Below are 23,572 nucleotides of genomic sequence, written 5' to 3'. Positions count from 1 at the left end.
CTGTAGCTGAACCTTCTGGTCCAAGATGTGTTCGTGTTTGTTTCGGAGATCCGTGGGTCTCTGCGTGGCTTCAGGGTCTCTGCGTGGCTTCAGGAGGGGATGAGAGGGGAGGTGTGGTCTGTAGTGAGGTGGTCTGCGTGACTTAAAGGGGGTGGGTCTGTTGTGTGGGTGAAGGGAGGGTAGAGAGGTCTTTGGAGGACCAGTGGGTGGTCAGAAGGGGAGGTGTATAAGCTGTGTGTATGTGGGGTGGAAGACCTCCTAGGCCATCGTAATGTAAGGTCACAGACCCTGCTGTGTTGAGGGGGGGGGGTGTAGTGTAGAAGACCTTCCAAACCATCGTAAAGTAAGATAATGAAAGGTAAAGAAAACGAAGAACTAGTTGTTTGCGTTGATGGCTGGTGATGATGGGAAGGGCAATCGTCGTGATATTCGCCCTTGCAGGGTTCGAACCCCAAGCACACACACACACACACACACACACACACACGTCCCAAATGTGGGATGGGATCACCATAGGGTTGGGTCGTATAAAATAGAAATCCCAGACGAGATGACCCACGATGTTTCTCTTCATGCAATTTCAAGTCCATTTTTTAAGTGGCTGGGTTCGATGCCTCATTAGGTATTCTAGTTTTAACGTGTTGGGGGTGGATGGAGAGGGGTCTATAGTTATGGAAAAGATGGGGAACCAAACCCCCTCCCCCCCAACCATCATATTGAAATCCCAATAGGTGTTTGAAAAGGGATTTGTGGACGAAGAGGAGATGTGTGTGTTCCACATGTTTTTTCGAAATCCAATGGAATTTGAATTTTGGGTATTTTGGTTTCCCCATCACACCGTCTCCAACACTCCCCCATGGCCACCAACATTATTCGCCAACACTCCATTGTTGAATATTTTTCTATTATTATTATTATTATTATTATTATTATTATTATTATTATTATTATTAGCATCATTGATTTTTATTGAATATTACTATCATTAATTTTTTTACTTAGATTATTATTGATTTTTATTATAAGTTTATTGATTTATTATTATTATTAGTATTATTATTATTATTATTATTATTATTATCATTGATTTTTATTGAATATTATTATTATTGATTTTTATTATAGTACAGCAGAAGGCTCCTCCCCCACCCACCCACTAGAAAAGCGGATGAGAGATAGTAAGGTGATATGGGAGGGGAGGGAATGGGAGGGGAGGGAATGGGAGGGGAGGGAATGGGAGGGAATGGGTCCAGGGGAGCTAAAGTTTCCAAGGGGAGTGAAATATACACCTCCCACGTCTTGACGTGGGGGAAGAGGAGGAGGAGGCTCCTCTTTCCCTCCCCCCCTGCAACCCTCCCCCCTGTGCAACGAGGCTACAGAGAAAGTTTTAAGACCCCGGAGAAACTTTCCCCATCCCCCCCCCCCCCCCTTTCCTTCCTTGTCGGCTCTGCACTTAAGATGGTGTCGCCCTTTCCATTTTCTATGACGGACGAGTTTTTATATATATATGGGGGGCGGCGGCCACCCCCTTCCCCTAAAAACCCCCAGAGGGGGGTGGGGCGCCCCCCCCCTTCCCCTGAAAACCCCCTCCCCCCATGAAACATTGGCTCCATAGTGCCTCTCTCAGGGGGCGCCCCTTACGCTGCCTTTAATGTATGATTATCTGGGGGTTTGACTCATATATATATATATATATATATATATATATATATATATATATATATGTATATATATATATATATATATATATATATATATATATATATATATATATATATATATATATATATATATATTCCTATGAGTCCACGGGGGGAAAATGAAACACGAAAAGTTCCCAAGTGCACTTTCGTGTAATAATCACATCATCAGGGGAGACACAAGAGAGAAATATAACAGTCAGTTTATATACATCGAAGAGATGAAGCTAGGACGCCATTTGGACAATGGCATGTTTACCAAATGGCGTCCTAGCTTCGTCTCTTCGATGTATATCAACTGACTGTTATATTTCTCTTGTGTCTCCCCTGATGATGTGATTATTACACGAAAGTGCACTTGTGTTTCATTTTCTCCCGTGGACTCATAGGAATATCTTGATCACGCGCAAAATTGTGATCCTTTCCAATATATATATATATATATATATATATATATATATATATATATATATATATATATATATATATATATATATCGTAAGGTATACGTAAGGTAAGGTCCCAGACCCCAGCTGTGTGGGGGGTAGAAGACCATCCCAAACCATCGTAAGGTATACGTAAGGTAAGGTAAGGTCCCAGACCCCAGCTGTGTGGGGGGTAGAAGACCATCCCAAACCATCGTAAGGTATACGTAAGGTAAGGTAAGGTCCCAGACCCCAGCTGTGTGGGGGGGGTAGAAGACCATCCCAAACCATCGTAAGGTATACGTAAGGTAAGGTAAGGTCCCAGACCCCAGCTGTGTGGGGGGTAGAAGACCATCCCAAACCATCGTAAGGTATACGTAAGGTAAGGTAAGGTAAGGTGCCAGACCCCAGCTGTGTGGGGGGGTAGAAGACCATCCCAAACCATCGTAAGGTATACGTAAGGTAAGGTAAGGTTCCAGACCCCAGCTGTGTGGGGGTAGAAGACCATCCCAAACCATCGTAAGGTATACGTAAGGTAAGGTAAGGTCCCAGACTCCAGCTGTGTGGGGGTAGAAGACCATCCCAAACCATCGTAAGGTATACGTAAGGTAAGGTAAGGTCCCAGACCCCAGCTGTGTGGGGGGGTAGAAGACCATCCCAAACCATCGTAAGGTATACGTAAGGTAAGGTAAGGTCCCAGACCCCAGCTGTGTGGGGTAGAAGACCATCGCAAACCATCGTAAGGTATACGTAAGGTAAGGTAAGGTCCCAGACCCCAGCTGTGTGGGGGGGTAGAAGACCATCCCAAACCATCGTAAGGTATACGTAAGGTAAGGTAAGGTCCCAGACCCCAGCTGTGTGGGGGGGTAGAAGACCATCCCAAACCATCGTAAGGTATACGTAAGGTAAGGTGCCAGACCCCAGCTGTGTGGGGGGGTAGAAGACCATCCCAAACCATCGTAAGGTATACGTAAGGTAAGGTAAGGTCCCAGACCCCAGCTGTGTGGGGGGTAGAAGACCATCCCAAACCATCGTAAGGTATACGTAAGGTAAGGTAAGGTGCCAGACCCCAGCTGTGTGGGGGTAGAAGACCATCGCAAACCAAGTAGATGGTCTTCGACGAAGTAAATTTCTCTTTCGTCACCATTTCAGTACCATATTATGAACTTCCTTTGTGATCATATTCTATCAATTAATCTTTCATGAAATTGATAAAAAGAGATTTTAGATATTTTTTCTGTATTCCTTTTTGGAATGATATGGTTTGTGAAACGTAATGGAAAGACATTGTATAAAAATTTTCTTTCGAGTTTCAAAAGGGAGGTTAATATTTGCTCTGTGTTACACTCAATTGGAAGGCGTAATTTTGCCATAGTTTTAACTTGTAAGATAATAAAAGGAAATGTATTAATTTATGTTTTGGGATAAATATCTGTATTAACGAAAGATAATCGGTGCAAAAAAAAAAAAAAAATATATATATATATATATATATATATATATATATATATATATATATATATATATATATATGTATATATATATATATATATATATATATATATATATACATGCCCCTCGTATGAATGGGGGGGTCTAAACTGTAATGTTTATTTAGTGCATTGGTGTGATGTATATAATGTATATGATGTATATAGTCTATACAATACATTACTGAATGTATGATACATTTAATGGGTCTAGTTGTGGTTGTTTTGGTGGGTTTTTTTTGCCTAAGGGAGAACTTCAGAGAGATGGCAATGTTCAGGGTAAACAAGCCATATCACACACACACACACACACACACACACAGAGGAAATGGGGCGCGTGTGAATGGCGAACTCGTGCTTGGAAATTGGTTTAGGGAGTGTGTGGAGGGCTGGGCTAAGCTAGGCTAGGCTAGCCTAGGGGCTAGGCAACCAGGACGAGTGCTATAGGGTCAGACAGTGGATCTGAAGAAGACCCTGTATATATATATATATATATATATATATATATATATATATATATATATATATATATATATATATATATATCCACTAGTACTTGCCTTGTCCATGTAACATACTAGGGGAGTAAGAAAATGCTAGGCATTGGTGCGTCAGGAAGGGTGAGAAGAATGGCTGGGTTCGAGTCTTTGACCAATTTATTGCAGTTTTCATGAACATGTTTTATCAAGTCTTCGAGACTGGCACACCTCTGTATTGACGGGAATACATCGTATTGTATTTAATGATGTTAATTGTATTAGTTGGTTGGGTTTAAACTGAGAATTTAGTCGGTCTGTCTCATCTCAAAAAGCTCAAGCTGCCATATTCGATGCGCTTATTAAGCTGATGGTTTATATACCTATTTCCTTAGCGTTTTCATAATATTTTTTCATATCTCCATCCGTTTTTCTTTTATTTTCGTCTCTCTTGGTGTTTATGGTCGTTGTGTTCATTAAGAATAGTGTAGGGCTTGTGACTGATGGAGACGGAGAGGAGAGATAAAAAAAAAAGCGAAGCGTTATGATAACTGGACCAGCCAGCAATCTGGGTGCTCAGGGGGGGAGGAAAGGGGTCGGTCATTCTCGCCTAGATTGGACCCGTCCACACCTTTTCCAATCTTTCAGTCCCCCACCTCAGAGAGGCGAGCCTCTCTCTCTCTCTCTCTCTCTCTCTCTCTCTCTCTCTCTCTCTCTCTCTCTCTCTCTCTCTCTCTCTCTCTCTTGTCTTTTGAGAATATCTTGGTAACCACTACACTCCCCTTCCTCCGTTTTCTCTTCACATTCCCCTCCGTTTTCTCTTTGACATTCCCCCCCCCCTCCTCCACCTCCACCTCCACTCCCTCCACCTACCCTCTCCTCCCATGGGGGACTACCCCTCCCCCCCTCCCGCTCCCTAACCACTGGGACCAATTCAGTCGTCCCTAGGCCATAGACGCCCACTCAATAGATCCCAAATTCCCGGCTCGGCCTCGAAGGAATTTTTGAATCCCATTTTCTCTCTTTTTTTTGATCCCGAGTCGATATAGAACATGGGATGAGGGGTGTTTGTTTGTGTGTGTGTGTGTGTGTGTGTGTGTAATCAGTCTAGCTGTGTATCATTTGCATGTATGACATCATCATCTACAACAACAACACCCCCCCCTCCCCCCCCCCTACCCCCACACTATACACCCCTCCCACCCACCCACCCCCTCTTACCCCCACACTATACACTCCTCCCACCCACCCCCCCTCCCCCCCACCCCTATACTAAGCTGCCCCTAAGCTTCGTTTGATCTGATATCAGATCAGCTGTGTGGTGTAGCTTCATTTACAAGAAGAAGGGGAAAAAAAAGATAAAATAAAAAGCTTAGATACTTTTTTTTTTTTTTTTTACATATAATAATGCAAGCAAGTATGAATATGTACATGTGTACGTATGTATATGGGCGTTTATGTGTATGTATATGTTGATATGTATGGGTATGTATATGGGCGTTCATGTGTATATGTTGATATGTACGTCTATGTATATGTTGGTATGTATATGTTGATATGTATGTGTATGTATATGGGCGTTTATGTGTATATGTTGATATGTACATGTATGTATATGTTGGTATGTATATGTTGATATGTATGTGTATGTATATGGGCGTTTAGGTGTATATGTTGATATGTACGTGTATGTATATGTTGGTATGTATGTTTATGTATATGTACGTATATGGGCGTTTAGGTGTATATGTTGATATGTGTGTGTATGTATATGTCGGTATGTATGTTTATGTATATGTACGTATATGGGCGTTTAGGTGTATATGTTGATATGTGTGTGTATGTATATGTCGGTATGTATGTTTATGTATATGTACGTATATGGGCGTTTAGGTGTATATGTTGATATGTACATGTATGTATATGTGCGTATATGGGCGTTTAATGTGTATATGTTGATATGTATATGTATGTATTTTGAATATTATGGTTTGGCCGGAGAAAGGCTGTGGGATACACACACACACACACACACACACACACACACACACACACACACACACACACACACACACACACACACACACCCATACGCACACACATACGCACACACATACGCACACACATACGCACAGGGGAGGTGGATTCTTCGTAGCGTATAAAAATATCGCGACGCAGGAAGTAATTTGGTGACGTCTGGGGGGGTAAGGGGTGGGGGGGTTTCAGGGGCGCCACGGCCTCCGTCGCCAGATAGATACAGAGACGCGCGGGGGGGGGGCGGGGATGTCGTCCCCACCCCCTAGCCCCCCCTTGTCCCCCTCCCTTTACGCCGCTAGGGGTGGGGGAAGGGAGGGGGGTGGGTAAGGTTGGGGGGATGATGGAGATCCAGCTTTGGAGGGGAGGCGCCACTGAGGGAAGGAGGAGAGGAAGCTGTGTTGAGGATTAGGGGAGAGAGAGAGACTTGCCTACCTACCTACCTACCTACTTATCTACCTACTTACCTATCTACCTACCTACCTATCTACCTACCTACCTCCTTACCTACCTACCTACCTACCTACCTACCTACCTACCTACCTACCTACCTACATACATACATACATACATACATACATACTTACCTACCTACCTACCTACCTACCTACCTACCTACCTACATACATACATACATACATACATACATACATACATACATACTTACCTACCTACCTACCTACCTACCTACCTACATACATACATACATACATACATACATACATACATACATACATACATACCTACTTATCTACCTACCTACCTACCTACCTACCTACCTACATACATACATATATACTTATCTTCCTACCTACTTATCTACCTACCTACCTACTTACCTTCCTCCCTCCCTCCCTACCAACCTACATCCATACCATCGTCCCTCCCTCCCTACTTACCTACCTCCCTCCCTCTATAGATATTATTATTGACATAATGAGAGTAATTAGAGCGCTGTGAATAATAATTTGTTAATGTAGTTACTACCACTTCGCTTGTAATGGAATATACACCGATGATAATAGTATATGGGACTCCACTAGCCAATAGCCACTCTATGTACAGGGAAGTGAATATAGGACGTACAAGAGATAAGAGGTAAAAAATTATACAGAAAAATATATTAACTGCGTATGTATAGGTCTGAGCTCAAAAAAACACAAACAGAAAACGGAGATTACTGCAATAGAAATCTGGAAACCCTCGTAGGCATAAGCATTATGTACTTTGCCATAGGGTTATTATGTACTTTACCTCGTGTTTATCTTGCTAATAGATAGGTATTATCTTTTGTCCGCCCATCCCTTCGACCGTTTTCTATAATGGAATCTATTGTCGTGGTCCAATTTGATCCTATGGGATCTACTACAGGGTGCCTTCTATCGGTTCCCATTTTCACAAAATGATATAGTTTTCTTTGATTATAGGATGGGATACTTCTCTAAAACGTTAGAAATTCCTTGTAATCGTAGTTACTTTATTTTCGTTTGAGTGCAGGATGAAAATATACGTAATTAACACCTTATGTACGAAATACTTGTTATTTATGAATACATAAACATTGGAAAAACCTCCCAGAAGTGTGGGTGTCGTAACAAAATACGCAAAATCGGTGAAATAAAGATGGCTATTACAATATAGAAAAAAGATTTTCAGTTATGAGGAAACAGATCCCATAATGTTGGTTACAGCTAGGGTGTGGTGTGTGTTTACCCTACCTAAAGGGTAAGGTAAGGTCCCAGACCCAACTGTGGGAGGTAGAAGACCATCCCAAACCATCGTAAGGTATACGTAAGGTAAGATAAAGTCCCAGACCCCAGCTGTGGGGGGTAGAAGACCTCCCAAACCATCGTAAGGTGTGGGGGAGGGGTAGAAGACCATCCCAAACCATCGTAGGTTATACGTAAGTCTACGGGCCTCTCTCTCTAGAGGCGGAGGCCATGTATCCCACTGAGCTTGGCAATGTCAACATTGTAAGGGCCTCGTATCCCACTGAGCTTGGCAATGTCAACATTGTAAGGGCCTCGTATCCCACTGAGCTTGGCAATGTCAACATTGTAAGGGCCACGTGTCCCACTGAACTTGGCAATGTCAACATTGTAAGGGCCTCGTATCCCACTGAGCGCCTCAGTGTCAGCATTGTAAGGGCCACGTATTCCACTGAACTTGGCAATGTCAACATTGTAAGGGCCACGTATCCCACTGAACGCCGCAATGTCAACATTGCCAGGGCCTCGTATCCCACTGAGAGCCGCAGTGTCAACATTGTAAGGGCCACGTATCCCACTGAGAGCCGCAATGTCAACATTGCCAGGGCCTCGTATCCCACTGAGCGCCGCAATATCAACATTGTAAGAGCCTCGTATCCCACTGAAAGCCAGCTTTCACCCTGATTATGGCCTCCTGTATTCCTCTGTATTACTTATTCTGGGCTGAATGATGGACGATGTGGGCCTGGCGCAGCCGGACCAACGTAGAGGACGAATAAATGGAAAGGTTTGGTCCCGTTTATCCGAGGCCAAGGGTGCTCTGGTCTTACATATACGGCCATGAACTGGAGGCGTCGCTGACCCACCCATTATATATGTAACCGTTGTCATTCTCTCTCTCTCTCTCTCTCTCTCTCTCTCTCTCTCTCTCTCTCTCTCTCTCTCTCTCTCTCTCTCAGATTGCCAAGTGCTCGCTTTTTCGTGGGAGTATTGTCTTCAGCTTCCCTCTCCCTCCCCCCAAACCTTGTCCCCTCCCCTTAACCCCCCCCCCCGCCCCCACCCGGGTGAATCGTTTGACAACGATCGATAATGGGCACTGTGGCTGGTCGGGGGAAGGGGGAGGGAGGAGATAAATGGGGAGTGGGAGATGAGTGGCAAGGGTGGGTGGTGGGCCTTGTGGGAGTGGCCGAGATGAGGGGGGGAGGAGGTTGTAAAGGGGGGGGATGTTTGATTTAAGTCTGCTTACTGTGTATGTATGTATGTATGTATATGTATTTGTGTGTGTATGTATGTATATGTATTTGTGTGTGTGTGTGTGTTTATGGATGTGTGTGTGTGTGTGTATGTGTGTATGTATGTATATGTATTTGTGTGTGTGTGTGTGTTTATGGATGTGTGTGTGTGTGTGTGTATGTGTGTATGTATGTATATGGGTGTGTATGTCTGTGTGTATGTATGTGTATGTGTGTGTGTCTGTGTGTGTGTGTGTGTGTGTTTCCTCCGGGCCAGCCAGATCAATGGTCTCCACTTAGTCCACGCCTCACCATCGTTTGCCCCCTCCCCTCCCCTCCCCTCCCCTCCCTCCTCTTCATCTACCCATCCTATTATCTCCATTGTCTCCCCCCCCTGTGTAACAGTTCCCTCCCCCATCATCGCCACAATGGACCTGCCCCTCTCGTGTCTGGTGTATATACCCCCCTCCCTTCCTCCCCCCCCCCCACCTGCATCATTACGTTGTATTTTCTTGAATACATTCAATAATACAACAGCTCTGTTAGTTGTATTATTTAGGTTTTATTTTACCACGCCTTTATGCTCTGTTATTTACCCCCACCACCTCACTCATTGCTATGTTTGCTGTACCCCTTCCCCCTCCCTTTTTTATTTATTTCATGCTGCTATGTTAACTACCCCTTCCCTTGTCGTATTAGCTGACCCTCCCCCTCCTATGTTAACAACCCCCTCTTCCTATGCAAGCTTCCCCTCTTCCTCCTATGTTAACAAACCCCATCCTCCTGTACAAGCTCCGTTCCTATGTTAACAACCCCCTCCTCCTATGAAAGCTTTCCCTCTTCCTCCTATGTTAACAAACCCCATCCTCCTGTACAAGCTCCGTTCCTATGTTAACAACCCCTCTCCTATACAAGTTCCCCCTCCTATGTTAACAAACCCCCTCCTCCTATGTTAACAAACCCCCTCCTCCTATGTTAACAAACCCCCTCCTCCTATGTTAACAAACCCCCTCCTCCTATGTTAACAAACCCCCTCCTCCTATGTTAACAAACCCCCTCCTCCTATGTTAACAAACCCCATCCTCCTATGTTAACAAACCCCCTCCTCCTATGTTAACAAACCCCCTCCTCCTATGTTAACAAACCCCCTTCTCCTATGTTAACAAACCTCCTCCTCCTATGTTAACCAACCCCCTTCTCCTATGTTAACAAACCCCCTCCTCCTAAGCCAAAGCCACCTCTCCCCCCCCCCTTCGTCCTCCTGTGTAAACTACCCCCCCTCCCCCACTAGTACCCATCCTCTAGCTATGTTAGACTGACCCCCTGCACATCATGGCTATGTTACCCTAACCTAACCTTACCCTGATTGGACGTGTTAAGACACCCACCTTATCCATTTCCTATCTACTTCTACCTCTACCCGGCTCCCCGGCTGTGTTAAATCACTCCCTCAGACCCAAAGTAGATAATTTGAGGCCTTCGACGCTACTCGGCATGTGTGGGCAACGGAAACCCCAGGTTAAGTTATCAGAGTCGTTTGGTATACCATACTACCCTCCTAACGAGGCTGTTATCAGTTCCACAATCTCTTTATCTCCACCAATGTCAAAAAAAAAACTTAAAGATTTATAATATAAATTAAAGATATATATTAGCGAGATAATTTTATTGTTGGCAACCTTAAAATTCACAAAGCGATATCCGTGTTTCCATAAATAGCGATCATTTTTTTTTTCCCCGACAATTTTATTTTATTTTATTTCTAAACTATGGCATCACTTTGGATACGTCCAAAAGTTTTATAATGATATGCAAAATGCCGCCACAAACAGGGACATTGCTGGAACTATTGTGTTAAAATGAGAAAAACATCGGGAAATCGGCACCATCGCCTCCTGTCGTTGTAAAGGAAAACGTAACAAAAAAGATTTAGAATGTAAAACTAATATTGATAATTGATTTGAGTGATAGAAAAGAATTTTTGATAGAAAAGAATTTTATGGGATTTTTAAAAGAGTTTTTAGACGTAGATTCATCGATTGAATGAAAGACAACATGGCGGATGCCTTCCGCTTTACCACTGTTATTGACAGGACACTTAAAAAAGCGAAAATAGTAGCATAATCTACACAGGCTTTGCATTGGCTTTTATTTAAGAAAAAGTAATTTGAAAGTTGTGAAAACACAGAAAATGTCTATAAAGACAGATTTTATTACATATATAGAAATCATTAACCCGATCGCCAAATATAAACCCCCGTCAAATTGGACCAAGATGTTTTCCTGTAGGAGTATATGTGTCATTTATTTATTTTACTTAATCAAAAACGTTAATATAAACCAGAAATCTGGATTATCACGTTGGATGAATTTATAATATCAGTTATAATGTCACCAGACTTTCGTTAGAGAATGAAATGAAGGAATTAAGACAATATTTTCGTGTGTCGGAAGATTTTTTGGAACGTTAGAATCAATGGCGGGGATGAAAGGGGGGGGATGCTGGTCTTGAAGAGGGGGAGGAGGTCAGAGGTGGTGATCTTGGCCCGGGGGAAGGAAGGTTGCGGTGGGGGGGGTGATCCTTGGAGGGGGGGAAATTGGTAATCTCTGACCCGAAATTAGTTATATAGACGGGGTGGAAAAACGCCCCCAAGCCCGGCGGTTCTCGACAGAGCGAAAATGGACGTCTTTTTTTTCTTTTCTTGGTCGAATACAGTTTCTTGGGGAGGAAATTGGCAATTTGGGGGAGAATACGTCCTTTTTTTTTCCCCTCCTATATTTCTCCTCTAAGGAATATTATTTTTCTTGGAGGTTAGGGAAATAGAGATGAATAGGTCACAAAATGTCGCGTGGTGAAATTTGAGAGCGTGGTGGCCTGGCCACTGGAATTATAATAAGCTGTGGTAATATGGGCATTATATATATATATATATATATATATATATATATATATATATATATATATATATATATATATATATATTCCTATGAGTCCACGGGGGGAATGGAACACGGTAAATTCCCAAGTGCACTTTCGTGTAATAATCACATCATCAGGGGAGACACAAGAGAGAAATATAAATCAATTGATATAAAACGAATTGTGTGTGTGTGTGTGTGTGTGTGTGTGTATGTGTGTGTGGGGGGGGTAGAAGACCCCTCTGGGATCCATCGTTTAAAGTCAGCCGTTTTAAATAAAGTATAAAACCTCACTTTAATTTTGTAAATGCTCTCAAAGGTTTAATTGTTTTTTCAACAATATTAAGCTTAGCAATGAACAAGGTTAAAAAAAGAAATAAAACAAATTTAACATCCGTGCATAATAGCGGATAATTATAATTTTTAAATGTTAAAAATAAAAACGCATATGGATCAATGTAATTAGAATTAATAATAACGCTATGAATTTAATTTTTTTTAGTAAAGAAGAATTCAAGGAATTACATTAGATTATATTTATGGCAATTATATGTATGAATGACATTAATGACTAATATATATTTGGTGTTTATTTAAATGGCCATAATTGGCTCCATTGAGCATTTAAATTTAATTTTTCTTTTAGAAAAGAAGAATTCAAGGAATTACATTAGATTATATTTATGGCAATTACATGTATGAATGACATTAGTGGCTAATATATGTTTGATGTTTATTTAAATGGCCATAATTGGCTCTATGAGAGTTTAAATTCACTAGGATTCTAATTTGACCATTACCCAACCATTTTTGGCCAAGGTGTGTATAGAGAGAGTTAGACCCGTTATTGAAGACGAAAAGGGTGACATTTGGTCGAAATGAAAGGGAATTTGACCGATATTGGTCGATATTTAATGGGGGGAAAAGCCGATTTCTACCAGGAGTTTGACCGATTTTGGTCGAAGCCGATTTCTACCAGGTATTTGACCGATTTTGGTCGATATTTAATGGGGGAAAAGCCGATTTCTACCAGGACTTTGACCGATTTTGGTCGATAGTTAATGGGGGGAAAGGCCGATTTCTACCAGGACTTTGACCGATTTTGGTCGATATTTAATGGGGGGAAAGGCCGATTTCTACCAGGAGGGGCTGATTGGGGGGGGAGGGGTCGGTCGTCCAGACCCCCTGTTGTGGCTGCTGCTACACGACCCCCCACCCCCCTCCCCCATCCCCCCTTCCCCCATTTACCCATTTACCAGTGGGTTTGGGGGAGTTTACATGGGGGTGAGAGGGGGGTTATATGGGGGGGTGAGGCGATGACGCAACCTCGCACGAAGTGGCGGTCGTGTTGAGTTGGGGGGAGGAGGGGAGGGGTTGAGGTGGGGGGGCTTGAGTTGAGGTGGGGGGGAGATGTTCCCCCCACCACAAGCTACCCGGAGCTGTATTAACCTACTGTAGGAGAGACATAATGCATTAATACAGCTGCTTGCCACCGAGGTCGATAAATGGTTGATAAGGCGATAAATAATGGGAGGTTGAGGGGGGGGGAGCGGCTTGAGTTGGGGGGAGATGTGTTCCCCCCACCACAAGCTACCCGGAGCTGTATTAACCTACTGTAGGAGAGACATAATGCATTAATACAGCTGCTTGCCACCGAGGTCGATAAATGGTTGATAAGGCGATAAATAATGGAAGGTTGAGGGGGGGGGGAGGTGACCTTTATCTCCCCCCCACGCAACCCCCCACACAACCCCCTCCTGGGAGCCAGCATATGCTTACAGAATTGCCGTTGTGTATAAATGATTGCGACCTTTCATTTTTCCCCCCCCCCCAAGGAGACGCCATAGCCTTGCTGTGATCTCCATGGGGGGGAGGGGGGTTTTAGAGGGGGAGAGAGGGGGTGGGGCGGGCTTTGGAGGAATGTAAAGGGTGGGGGGGGCTTTGGAGGAGTGTAGGGGTCGGGGGGGTTTGGAGGAGTGTAGGGGTCGGGGGGGGGTTGGAGGAGTGTAAGGGGTCGGGGGGCTTTGGAGGAGTGTAGGGGTGGGGGGGGCATTGGAGGAGTGTAAGGGGGTGGGGGCTTTGGAGGAGTGTAAGGGGTGGGGGTGGGTGTTTGGAGGGGGGTGGGGGTTCCCTCTTTGATCTCCAGGGAGGGGAGGAAGAGGAGGGGGGTTAGAGGGGAAAAGGGGGGGCTAGGGGCTTTGGAGGAGTGTATGGGGTAGGGGAGGTTGTGTGTTTGGAGGGGGTGGTGGCACACACACACACACACACACACACACCCTTCGGCCCAGAGCTATAAGGGCGAGCCGTCCGTTGTGATGGAATGTGGGGGGCGGCCGTACGGTGGTGAGTGCTATACGGGGGATGACGTGGGGGTGTGGGAATGTGGAGTAAATGTGATCTTAAGATTCTAGTGAAACCATCTGGGCCTTTAGCAGGTGTGGCGCCATCTGGTGGTGAATCCAAGAGTGAGGGAGGGAGAGAAAGGTGGCCTTCCATCACTGCCTGGTTGGCGGTCAACGAAGGGCGGTGTAACGAGAGATATGTCACGTTTAACGAGGCGACGACGACCTCCCTCTGTCCGTATAGCGTGGAGGAGGTACATCAACGGCGTTCAACGAGAGCCAATGCTCAAGGACCAATTAGAACACCGATAACCACGAGGGGTGCTTAACGAGGGGGAATATATCGTTTGGCGTGGAGGTACAACAACGGTGTTCAACGAGAGCCAATGCTCAAGGACCAATTAGAACACCAATCACCACGGAAGGGGAGTTTAACGAAGGGGGAATATGTCGTTTAATAAGGACGACAGAGTTTAACGTGAGGATCAACGACAACACACACATACAGGAATAACGCAGTGTGCCGGCAAAATATACAGTATCGGCAACATAGCCTCTTATTTTCTAGACATAATTTCCAATTTACTATCTTGTATTTATTGACAGACGATAAAGATAAATGTCTCTATTTTTATAGAAAGTTCGTTATTCTCTCGTTGACCTAAAGGTCTATAGCAATGGTCGGGCTGGGCAGGACATAATTTAAGCCATGATTGATTAATTAATGAATTATTTTATGCTTAAAATGTCTAATTGTGGAATTGGCTGGCTGCCTGCCTGCCTGCCAGACGTAGAACTAATGTTTATACCAGCGGTTGTAATATATATGGGGAAGATGGCGCAATGTTTAATGCCATATTCCTCTTCCCTGCGAATTAAATTAAGTGAAACCTCATGATATATGCAGAGATTTGTTGTTTTTACGCCAATAATGTCAAATTGACTGTATGGCTGTGTGGGAGGTTTTCCGCCATATTGCTTCTCCCTGTTTACCCCTCTGCTCGGTCAACTTTGGCCTATTTACCCTCGTGAGGATTTACACCAGGAGCCCCCCCAGTGTAAATCTGTAAAAGAAAAAAACGTGTGTAATTAGTCTGGCAATGCCCGTGTCCGTAGGATGCTGGGGAGGGTGTAAATCAGGCCTTTTATTTTTTTTTTTCCAATATTTTGAGAATGGCAATGGCGGCCATTAGTGTAATTTGAATGTACAATGGTATTTCCTTAAATTTTTTTCTTTTACATGTTTTTAGTCGATTTTACACCTTTCATTTAGACGTATTTGTGTGTTCAGTAATGCCATCTTAATTTCAGACGTGTTGAGTATGTTTTTGAACGTGTTTGTGGGCTAATTTCATTCGTGTTTGAAGTTACTTTCTCTGCATTCATCTATATTTCATTCATATGTACGTTTTTTTTTCTACACTTATGTAAGTCTGTGTGCAAGGCAAGGCGACGGACATGTATGTAATTTCTTCCATAACTTGTAAGAAAAAAAGAATGTCGAATATCAGTAATTAATCAGATGTTATTTTCATTTTTGTCTTTGGCTCCTCATCTTTCTGTAAATTGACCATTACTTGAGGGGTTTTTCCCCTCGGAAATTAAAAGCCATATTGAACTTCAATATGTCGTCTGTAGTACGAAATTTGAACGTGAAAAGAGGGAAAAAAAAATGACTGGGTTGAATTTTCCCCCTTTTTTTTCCCCACGTCTTCGTCCCTTGGCAACCCAGAGAATGAACAGGGCAGTAGATAAATGAGGAATTGACACAACTAACGAACTATGTATAGAAATAAAGTGGTTATGATATAGGAAATCGTTAATACACAAAGACATATTGATGATTAAATTTTTTTTGGTTTGACGCACGTTTTCTAAAAGTATTTGATCATTGTTGCCATGGTGAGGTGATTTAAAGTGTGGTATTTTCCATAATTTTTCGCTCTTAAAAAAGGTCTTTTGATATCAGCTAATTCTCTAGGGATATGGGCAAGAGGGAAGATGTGGTGTGATAATGTTCATTACCATGTACCATTTGATATCTAAATGTGCCCATCTCAAGGCTACATATATCTTTTTTGGATTCAATTATCTATAAAATTCAGTGTTTGGTAGGCATGTTCTCCACTTATCTATGCCATATTTCATGTGCTTCTAAAGTTATATTGTGAATTTGGGGAGTTTATTAAGAATATAGGAATCTGTCTCGTGGGGGACATGTAATTAATGGTATTTCGATTTGGATGTCTATAAAGATATATATAGCCGTTTTGTGACCCTGTGACGGGACAGGTTCTATAAGCATTTACTTCAACCTAGATGTGTATAGATATATAGGAATGTGATCCAGTGTGGGAGAGATCTCGTATGCATGAATTTGATACTTATATCTAAAAAGACATATATTGACTTCCCAAACGTGTGCAAAATATGTATTTACTCTGCCATCTTTGTATGCAAAACTTAGATTCATTCCCTTAAATTTATATGCAAAACTTGAATGCATTCTCCCAACCTACATGCAAAACTTAGTCAATTTTCTAGTGCATTTGCGAAACCCTTCTAGTGAGTGCATTTGCTAAAACTGGGTTCAATCTCCCTACATACATTCAGAACTCAGATTCACCCCCCACTTTATATGCAAAACAGGGATTCACTGTCCCTACATTTATTCAAAACTCAGATTCACCCACCCACTGTATATGCAAATCAGGGATTAATGAACTATTCAAACTTTTCGTATTCAAATCAGATTCAAATGTTTCGAAGCAAAGCCACCACCATGTGTCTGAGTACATCACCTATGAAGGAAATGATGCATTTCTTGACCCTACAGGAAAGATTTCCTTTGTGAAACATGCTTTCCATTTGTGTATATATATATATATATATATATATATGTATATATATATATATATATATATATATATATATATATATATATATGTATGTATATTTCTTTCATACTATTCGCCATTTCCCGCGTTAGCAAGGTAGCGTTAAGAACAGAGGACTGGGCCTCTGAGAAAATATCCTCACCTGGCCTCGTTCTCTGTTCCTTCTTTTGGAAAAAAAAAAAAATATATATATATATATATATATATATATATATATATATATATATATATATATATATATATATATATATATAAAAGGTGAGAACAATGGAAGTAAGGGGAGTGGGGGAGGAATGGGATGTATTTAGGGAATCAGTGATGGATTGCGCAAAAGATGCTTGTGGCATGAGAAGAGTGGGAGGTGGGCTGTTTAGAAAGGGTAGTGAGTGGTGGGATGAAGAAGTAAGATTATTAGTGAAAGAGAAGAGAGAGGCATTTGGACGATTTTTGCAGGGAAAAAATGCAATTGAGTGGGAGAAGTATAAAAGAAAGAGACAGGAGGTCAAGAGAAAGGTGCAAGAGGTGAAAAAAAGGGCAAATGAGAGTTGGGGTGAGAGACTATCAGTAAATTTTAGGGAGAATAAAAAGATGTTCTGGAAGGAGGTAAATAGGGTGCGTAAGACAAGGGAGCAAATGGGAACTTCAGTGAAGGGCGTAAATGGGGAGGTGATAACAAGTAGTGGTGATGTGAGAAGGAGATGGAATGAGTATTTTGAAGGTTTGTTGAATGTGTCTGATGACAGAGTGGCAGATATAGGGTGTTTGGGTCGAGGTGGTGTGCAAAGTGAGAGGGTTAGGGAAAATGATTTGGTAAACAGAGAAGAGGTAGTAAAAGCTTTGCGGAAGATGAAAGCCGGCAAGGCGGCAGGTTTGGATGGTATTGCAGTGGAATTTATTAAAAAAGGGGGTGACTGTATTGTTGACTGGTTGGTAAGGTTATTTAATGTATGTATGACTCATGGTGAGGTGCCTGAGGATTGGCGGAATGCGTGCATAGTGCCATTGTACAAAGGCAAAGGGGATAAGAGTGAGTGCTCAAATTACAGAGGTATAAGTTTGTTGAGTATTCCTGGTAAATTATATGGGAGGATATTGATTGAGAGGGTGAAGGCATGTACAGAGCATCAGATTGGGGAAGAGCAGTGTGGTTTCAGAAGTGGTAGAGGATGTGTGGATCAGGTGTTTGCTTTGAAGAATGTATGTGAGAAATACTTAGAAAAGCAAATGGATTTGTATGTAGCATTTATGGATCTGGAGAAGGCATATGATAGAGTTGATAGAGATGCTCTGTGGAAGGTATTAAGAATATATGGTGTGGGAGGCAAGTTGTTAGAAGCAGTGAAAAGTTTTTATCGAGGATGTAAGGCATGTGTACGTGTAGGAAGAGAGGAAAGTGATTGGTTCTCAGTGAATGTAGGTTTGCGGCAGGGGTGTGTGATGTCTCCATGGTTGTTTAATTTGTTTATGGATGGGGTTGTTAGGGAGGTAAATGCAAGAGTCTTGGAAAGAGGGGCAAGTATGAAGTCTGTTGGGGATGAGAGAGCTTGGGAAGTGAGTCAGTTGTTGTTCGCTGATGATACAGCGCTGGTGGCGGATTCATGTGAGAAACTGCAGAAGCTGGTGACTGAGTTTGGTAAAGTGTGTGGAAGAAGAAAGTTAAGAGTAAATGTGAATAAGAGCAAGGTTATTAGGTACAGTAGGGTTGAGGGTCAAGTCAATTGGGAGGTGAGTTTGAATGGAGAAAAACTGGAGGAAGTGAAGTGTTTTAGATATCTGGGAGTGGATCTGTCAGCGGATGGAACCATGGAAGCGGAAGTGGATCATAGGGTGGGGGAGGGGGCGAAAATTTTGGGAGCCTTGGAAAATGTGTGGAAGTCGAGAACATTATCCCGGAAAGCAAAAATGGGTATGTTTGAAGGAATAGTAGTTCCAACAATGTTGTATGGTTGCGAGGCGTGGGCTATGGATAGAGTTGTGCGCAGGAGGATGGATGTGCTGGAAATGAGATGTTTGAGGACAATGTGTGGTGTGAGGTGGTTTGATCGAGTAAGTAACGTAAGGGTAAGAGAGATGTGTGGAAATAAAAAGAGCGTGGTTGAGAGAGCAGAAGAGGGTGTTTTGAAATGGTTTGGGCACATGGAGAGAATGAGTGAGGAAAGATTGACCAAGAGGATATATGTGTCGGAGGTGAAGGGAACGAGAAGAGGGAGACCAAATTGGAGGTGGAAAGATGGAGTGAAAAGGATTTTGTGTGATCGGGGCCTGAACATGCAGGAGGGTGAAAGGAGGGCAAGGAATAGAGTGAATTGGAGCGATGTGGTATACAGGGGTTGACGTGCTGTCAGTGGATTGAATCAAGGCATGTGAAGCGTCCGGGGTAAACCATGGAAAGCTGTGTAGGTATGTATATTTGCGTGTGTGGACGTGTGTATGTACATGTGTATGGGGGGGGTTGGGCCATTTCTTTCGTCTGTTTCCTTGCGCTACCTCGCAAACGCGGGAGACAGCGACAAAGTATAAAAAAAAAAAAAAAAAATATATATATATATATATATATATATATATATATATATATATATATATATATATATATATATACCCAGAAGTACAGAGTACTGTATGGAAATAGGCAGCGTCATAATTTCCATATATTATATTACATAGGACTGGGTAACAGTGGCTGACCTTGTTATCTTCAGTCAATGAGCGTGCTTCAATTGTCTTTTCTGAAAAAAAAAAAAAGGATTTTATAGAGCATAGTTCCCATCTTACACTCAGAAACAGTTCCCCTCTGGCCCCATCCCCTCTGGCCCGATAGGCATGGGAGACTTTGTGATGTTATATATCTGGTGAAATAATCATTAGATACATATTGTAAGTGTAGACTAGGCATTCATTTCCCCGGTCATGATAGAGTGCCTCAAGTCATTCAACACAGCTGAATGGGCCACTTCGACCAATTAACACCAACCCAGTAACCTGGGCTGCTATAGATTGGGATATTAGACTTCACCAGTGACACAGGCTCTTCATCTGTCATTGAGACATATTTATCATGGTGCGTCTGTTCCCCAGAGTTCTTCATGACCATCTTATTGGCTTCAGTGGCCTTAACATAACTTTAAAAGAGTTCTTCTTTTAATTTTTTGCTCACCAGAAATATTAAAGGGTTCAAAAATCTCTTGAGTTATTGTCATCAGACATAATAGTGGGCCCCCAGTTTGACGAGCATTCTCCCACAGTGAGGGTGTCATGCGTCACATGCTTTTGCTTGTACCTAGATGTCGTCCTCAGTCATGAAATAAGTATATACTTGGATAGTGCTCATCCATTAGAGTGGTAGATTCAGAAAACACGAGTGGCACTTCATTAACCACAATTACTTGTGCGAATGCAAGGGTGTGGGATTTGACCAGTTTCTGAATGCCAAACTTGAAACATTTTAATGTATAAGGACACATATTTCTGCTTTTTGTCTAATGTTCCAACAGTATGAAATACCAGATGATGTTTTTTATCAGTAATCATTTACATTTGTTTGATACGTAAAGCATATTATGATTATTTTCTTAATAAAGCTGAAATGTTTGATGATTAATATTTCCAGCCATATTTCAGGTTTCTGATGAAATCTTGTCCTTGCAGATGGAATTTGGGGTGGACTTTCATTTGCTTTGGAGCCAGTGGACACAGTGGTACGTAAAAAGGGACCAGCGTGGTTACACTGTATTGCTAATGGGTATCCAGAACCTACGCTTACATGGCGAAGAGATAATTCCCCTGTTGATACTTCAGGTGACTCACACAGGTATGATCTATCAGTATAGTTTTACTATTAGGAGGGTGACCCTCATTTTGAACATGATTTATGCCACTTGATGTGTTAATTGAATTGAAGTTCAGATCATGATTTGCGAGTTTTGATACAAATATACCATATACCTCTCTTCAGATCAGTCTTCCCCAATGGTACATTATACTTCTCCACGGTGAATGTGCCAAGGTCTGAACAGACTGAAGAAGGCATATACCAGTGCGTAGCATCATCGCCTGGAGTTGGCACTATCATGTCAACAAGGGCGAGACTTAGTATTGTTGGTGAGTACTTAGTAGTCATTATACTTCTTGATTATCTCCAGTCATGTGATGAGAGACTTTTACGAGACATGAAAAGTATACTCAGTACCTCTGCCAGGGGTTGATTTCATGTTTCACAAGTTTTTCGTTTGAAATAACTATATGATGATTAGTGAATTAGTAGTCTCACACTAACTTCAAGGTTTTCAAGAGTCCCAAATAATAGAATGGTAATATTCTGATGCTCCATGAAACCTTTCAAAAATGATTGAAATGAAATTTTATGTACTCCTTCACTAATTCTGTATATATGGCAGTAACCCATAGATACCTTTGTAGAAAATTATAGATACTTGTTCACGCATATGCAAATCTCCTGTGCACACTGCATTGCAAATATTATTCTAGATATTATTGCAAGAAATTCCAAGTTGTTTTATGAGTAGTAATTGTAATGAGTAGGTTACACACTTTTTAGTAATAAAGTTTAAGAAAGGTTGTGATGTGAAATCTCATTCGTGATAGATATCACGTAGTAAACTTCCCTTTGATTGCAGTACAGTACCACCCGATAGCAATTAATTTTCATTGGTTAATAGGTTTCTTAATCTCCTGTTGGTTGTCACTTATTGAATATGGCATTTTTATGGCTTCAGCACTTCATTTTTCATTGAAAAATTGATTTGCCGATATTTAATCGTATTTTGGTTTAACCTCAGGTTTTAAAGCTTTTCTGTGCTTTTATATTTTTGTTTATTATGATTTTTGGCTTGATCCAAACCTGTCATCATTAACTCCAAAGTTTTTGAGTGCATTTTTAGTATTTTGTTTCACATAATTATTGTGTAGATCATCATTTACTCCTTTATATTGGTACGTGAAGTGGATACATTGCACATTGAAAGAGAGACTGAGAATCTCCCAATGACCAGTTCAGAACAGTTTTGAAGTGCATTGTATTCAAATGAATATTTGTATATAGTTTGAAGAGAACAACTGAAAGAGATTAGTGATACTTTGTCGATATTGAGTAGACAGACTCGAGTGAATTTTTAGTTTCTGCCTTCTAGGACAGTGCTGTTTCATTCTCATTAGGATATACATATTGCATTTCTGAAACAGATGCTTGTAAAGTTGTAAAGTGAGTTTTGAATGATAAAAAAAATGAATATTAGAGAGGCATGGAATAGGAATTCATCTAATAGATACCCTAACATGATTCATTGCTCCTTCTCCAAACAGGCGGCTGGGAAGAGGATGGTAATAACGCATTTATCTCTTGTGCATGACTTTTATACTTTCATATTCGTGGAATACTATTGCAGCACCCTCATTGTCACGTCTAAATCTTTGGTATCCAAACTCTTTCATTTATCTTTGGCCATGTTAACTAAAGGTATGAATCAATCAAGACTGCTCACCAACTTCGTCATTCAGAACATTGTTAACCAGAATCTTGATCATCCAATGCCCTAGAAATCATTTCCTTGTGTACTTGGAACTATATTTACCAGAATCCATCATCAAAGACTTCTTTCATTGAATTTTTGATGTAAGACCCAACTTATCAATTTTTGGTCATTCACTCCCAGCTCACCTTACTATAGGTGTTGAGGGATGATGATTGCAATACTTGCATAATTTGAAGTGTTCATCCTGTAAATCATCATAAGCTCATTCTCAAGTGCATACATTGGTGCAACTTGCATAGGAATTAGTTTTCAGAAATGGGATCCCAAACCTTCACTCTGCAGGCTAGCAAATGGCAGGAATGTCGAAATGGAGTTGACTTACCTCCTTGTGATTTGTATGATTTTATTTGTCATATACTGGATGATAATTTCTCTTGTTCATATTTCCCATTTAAGGGGACAATGCATATATTTCAAAGTTCATCATGGGATGTCATTTTTTGGAAACTAAGTTCTGTATTATTAAGTTGATGGTTAACTGTATGATGTTAAAGAAAGAAAAGGGTGATGCTGTCTTAGCTGTAGAATGCGTATCTTGTAAGGCAAAGTCATGCATAATTGTTGTTGCTTCTGCGTAGCAGAATTTTTGCTTAACATTTTACTGCTTTCTAATCTTTCTGGGTGTTAAATATCATTCTCTCATTGTCTTTGATTGCTGTATTTAGTACATTTAATGCATTACATGTTTCTGTCATTCAAGATATTACATAGTCTGCAATATTCTGTTTCTGTTTTTAAGTCATATGTAATGTACTGCGTGTGCTATCATCTCGCATAATATATTGCATGTAATGTGCTC

At 41.7% G+C, this 23,572-nt stretch overlaps 1 protein-coding gene across 8 annotated transcripts in view; it reads left to right on the top strand.

Annotated features, from left to right (window-relative positions):
• The window catches only part of fra (neogenin protein frazzled), a 348,970-nt gene that overhangs the window by 264,541 nt on the left and 60,857 nt on the right, over positions 1 to 23,572 (top strand). For 7 of the 8 annotated variants that reach the window (XM_071677937.1, XM_071677943.1, XM_071677941.1 and 4 more), the window contains exons 2-4: positions 20,870 to 21,032; positions 21,177 to 21,322; positions 22,544 to 22,561. In XM_071677937.1, coding sequence (XP_071534038.1) covers positions 20,870 to 21,032; positions 21,177 to 21,322; positions 22,544 to 22,561 — 327 coding nt within the window. The remainder of the gene's footprint in view (positions 1 to 20,869; positions 21,033 to 21,176; positions 21,323 to 22,543; positions 22,562 to 23,572) is intronic. The other variant, XM_071677936.1, reaches the window with a different exon arrangement.

Source organism: Panulirus ornatus, chromosome 26 (assembly GCF_036320965.1).
Source record: "Panulirus ornatus isolate Po-2019 chromosome 26, ASM3632096v1, whole genome shotgun sequence".
NCBI lineage: Eukaryota > Metazoa > Arthropoda > Malacostraca > Decapoda > Palinuridae > Panulirus > Panulirus ornatus.
This window is presented reverse-complemented; position numbering and strand designations above follow the sequence as displayed.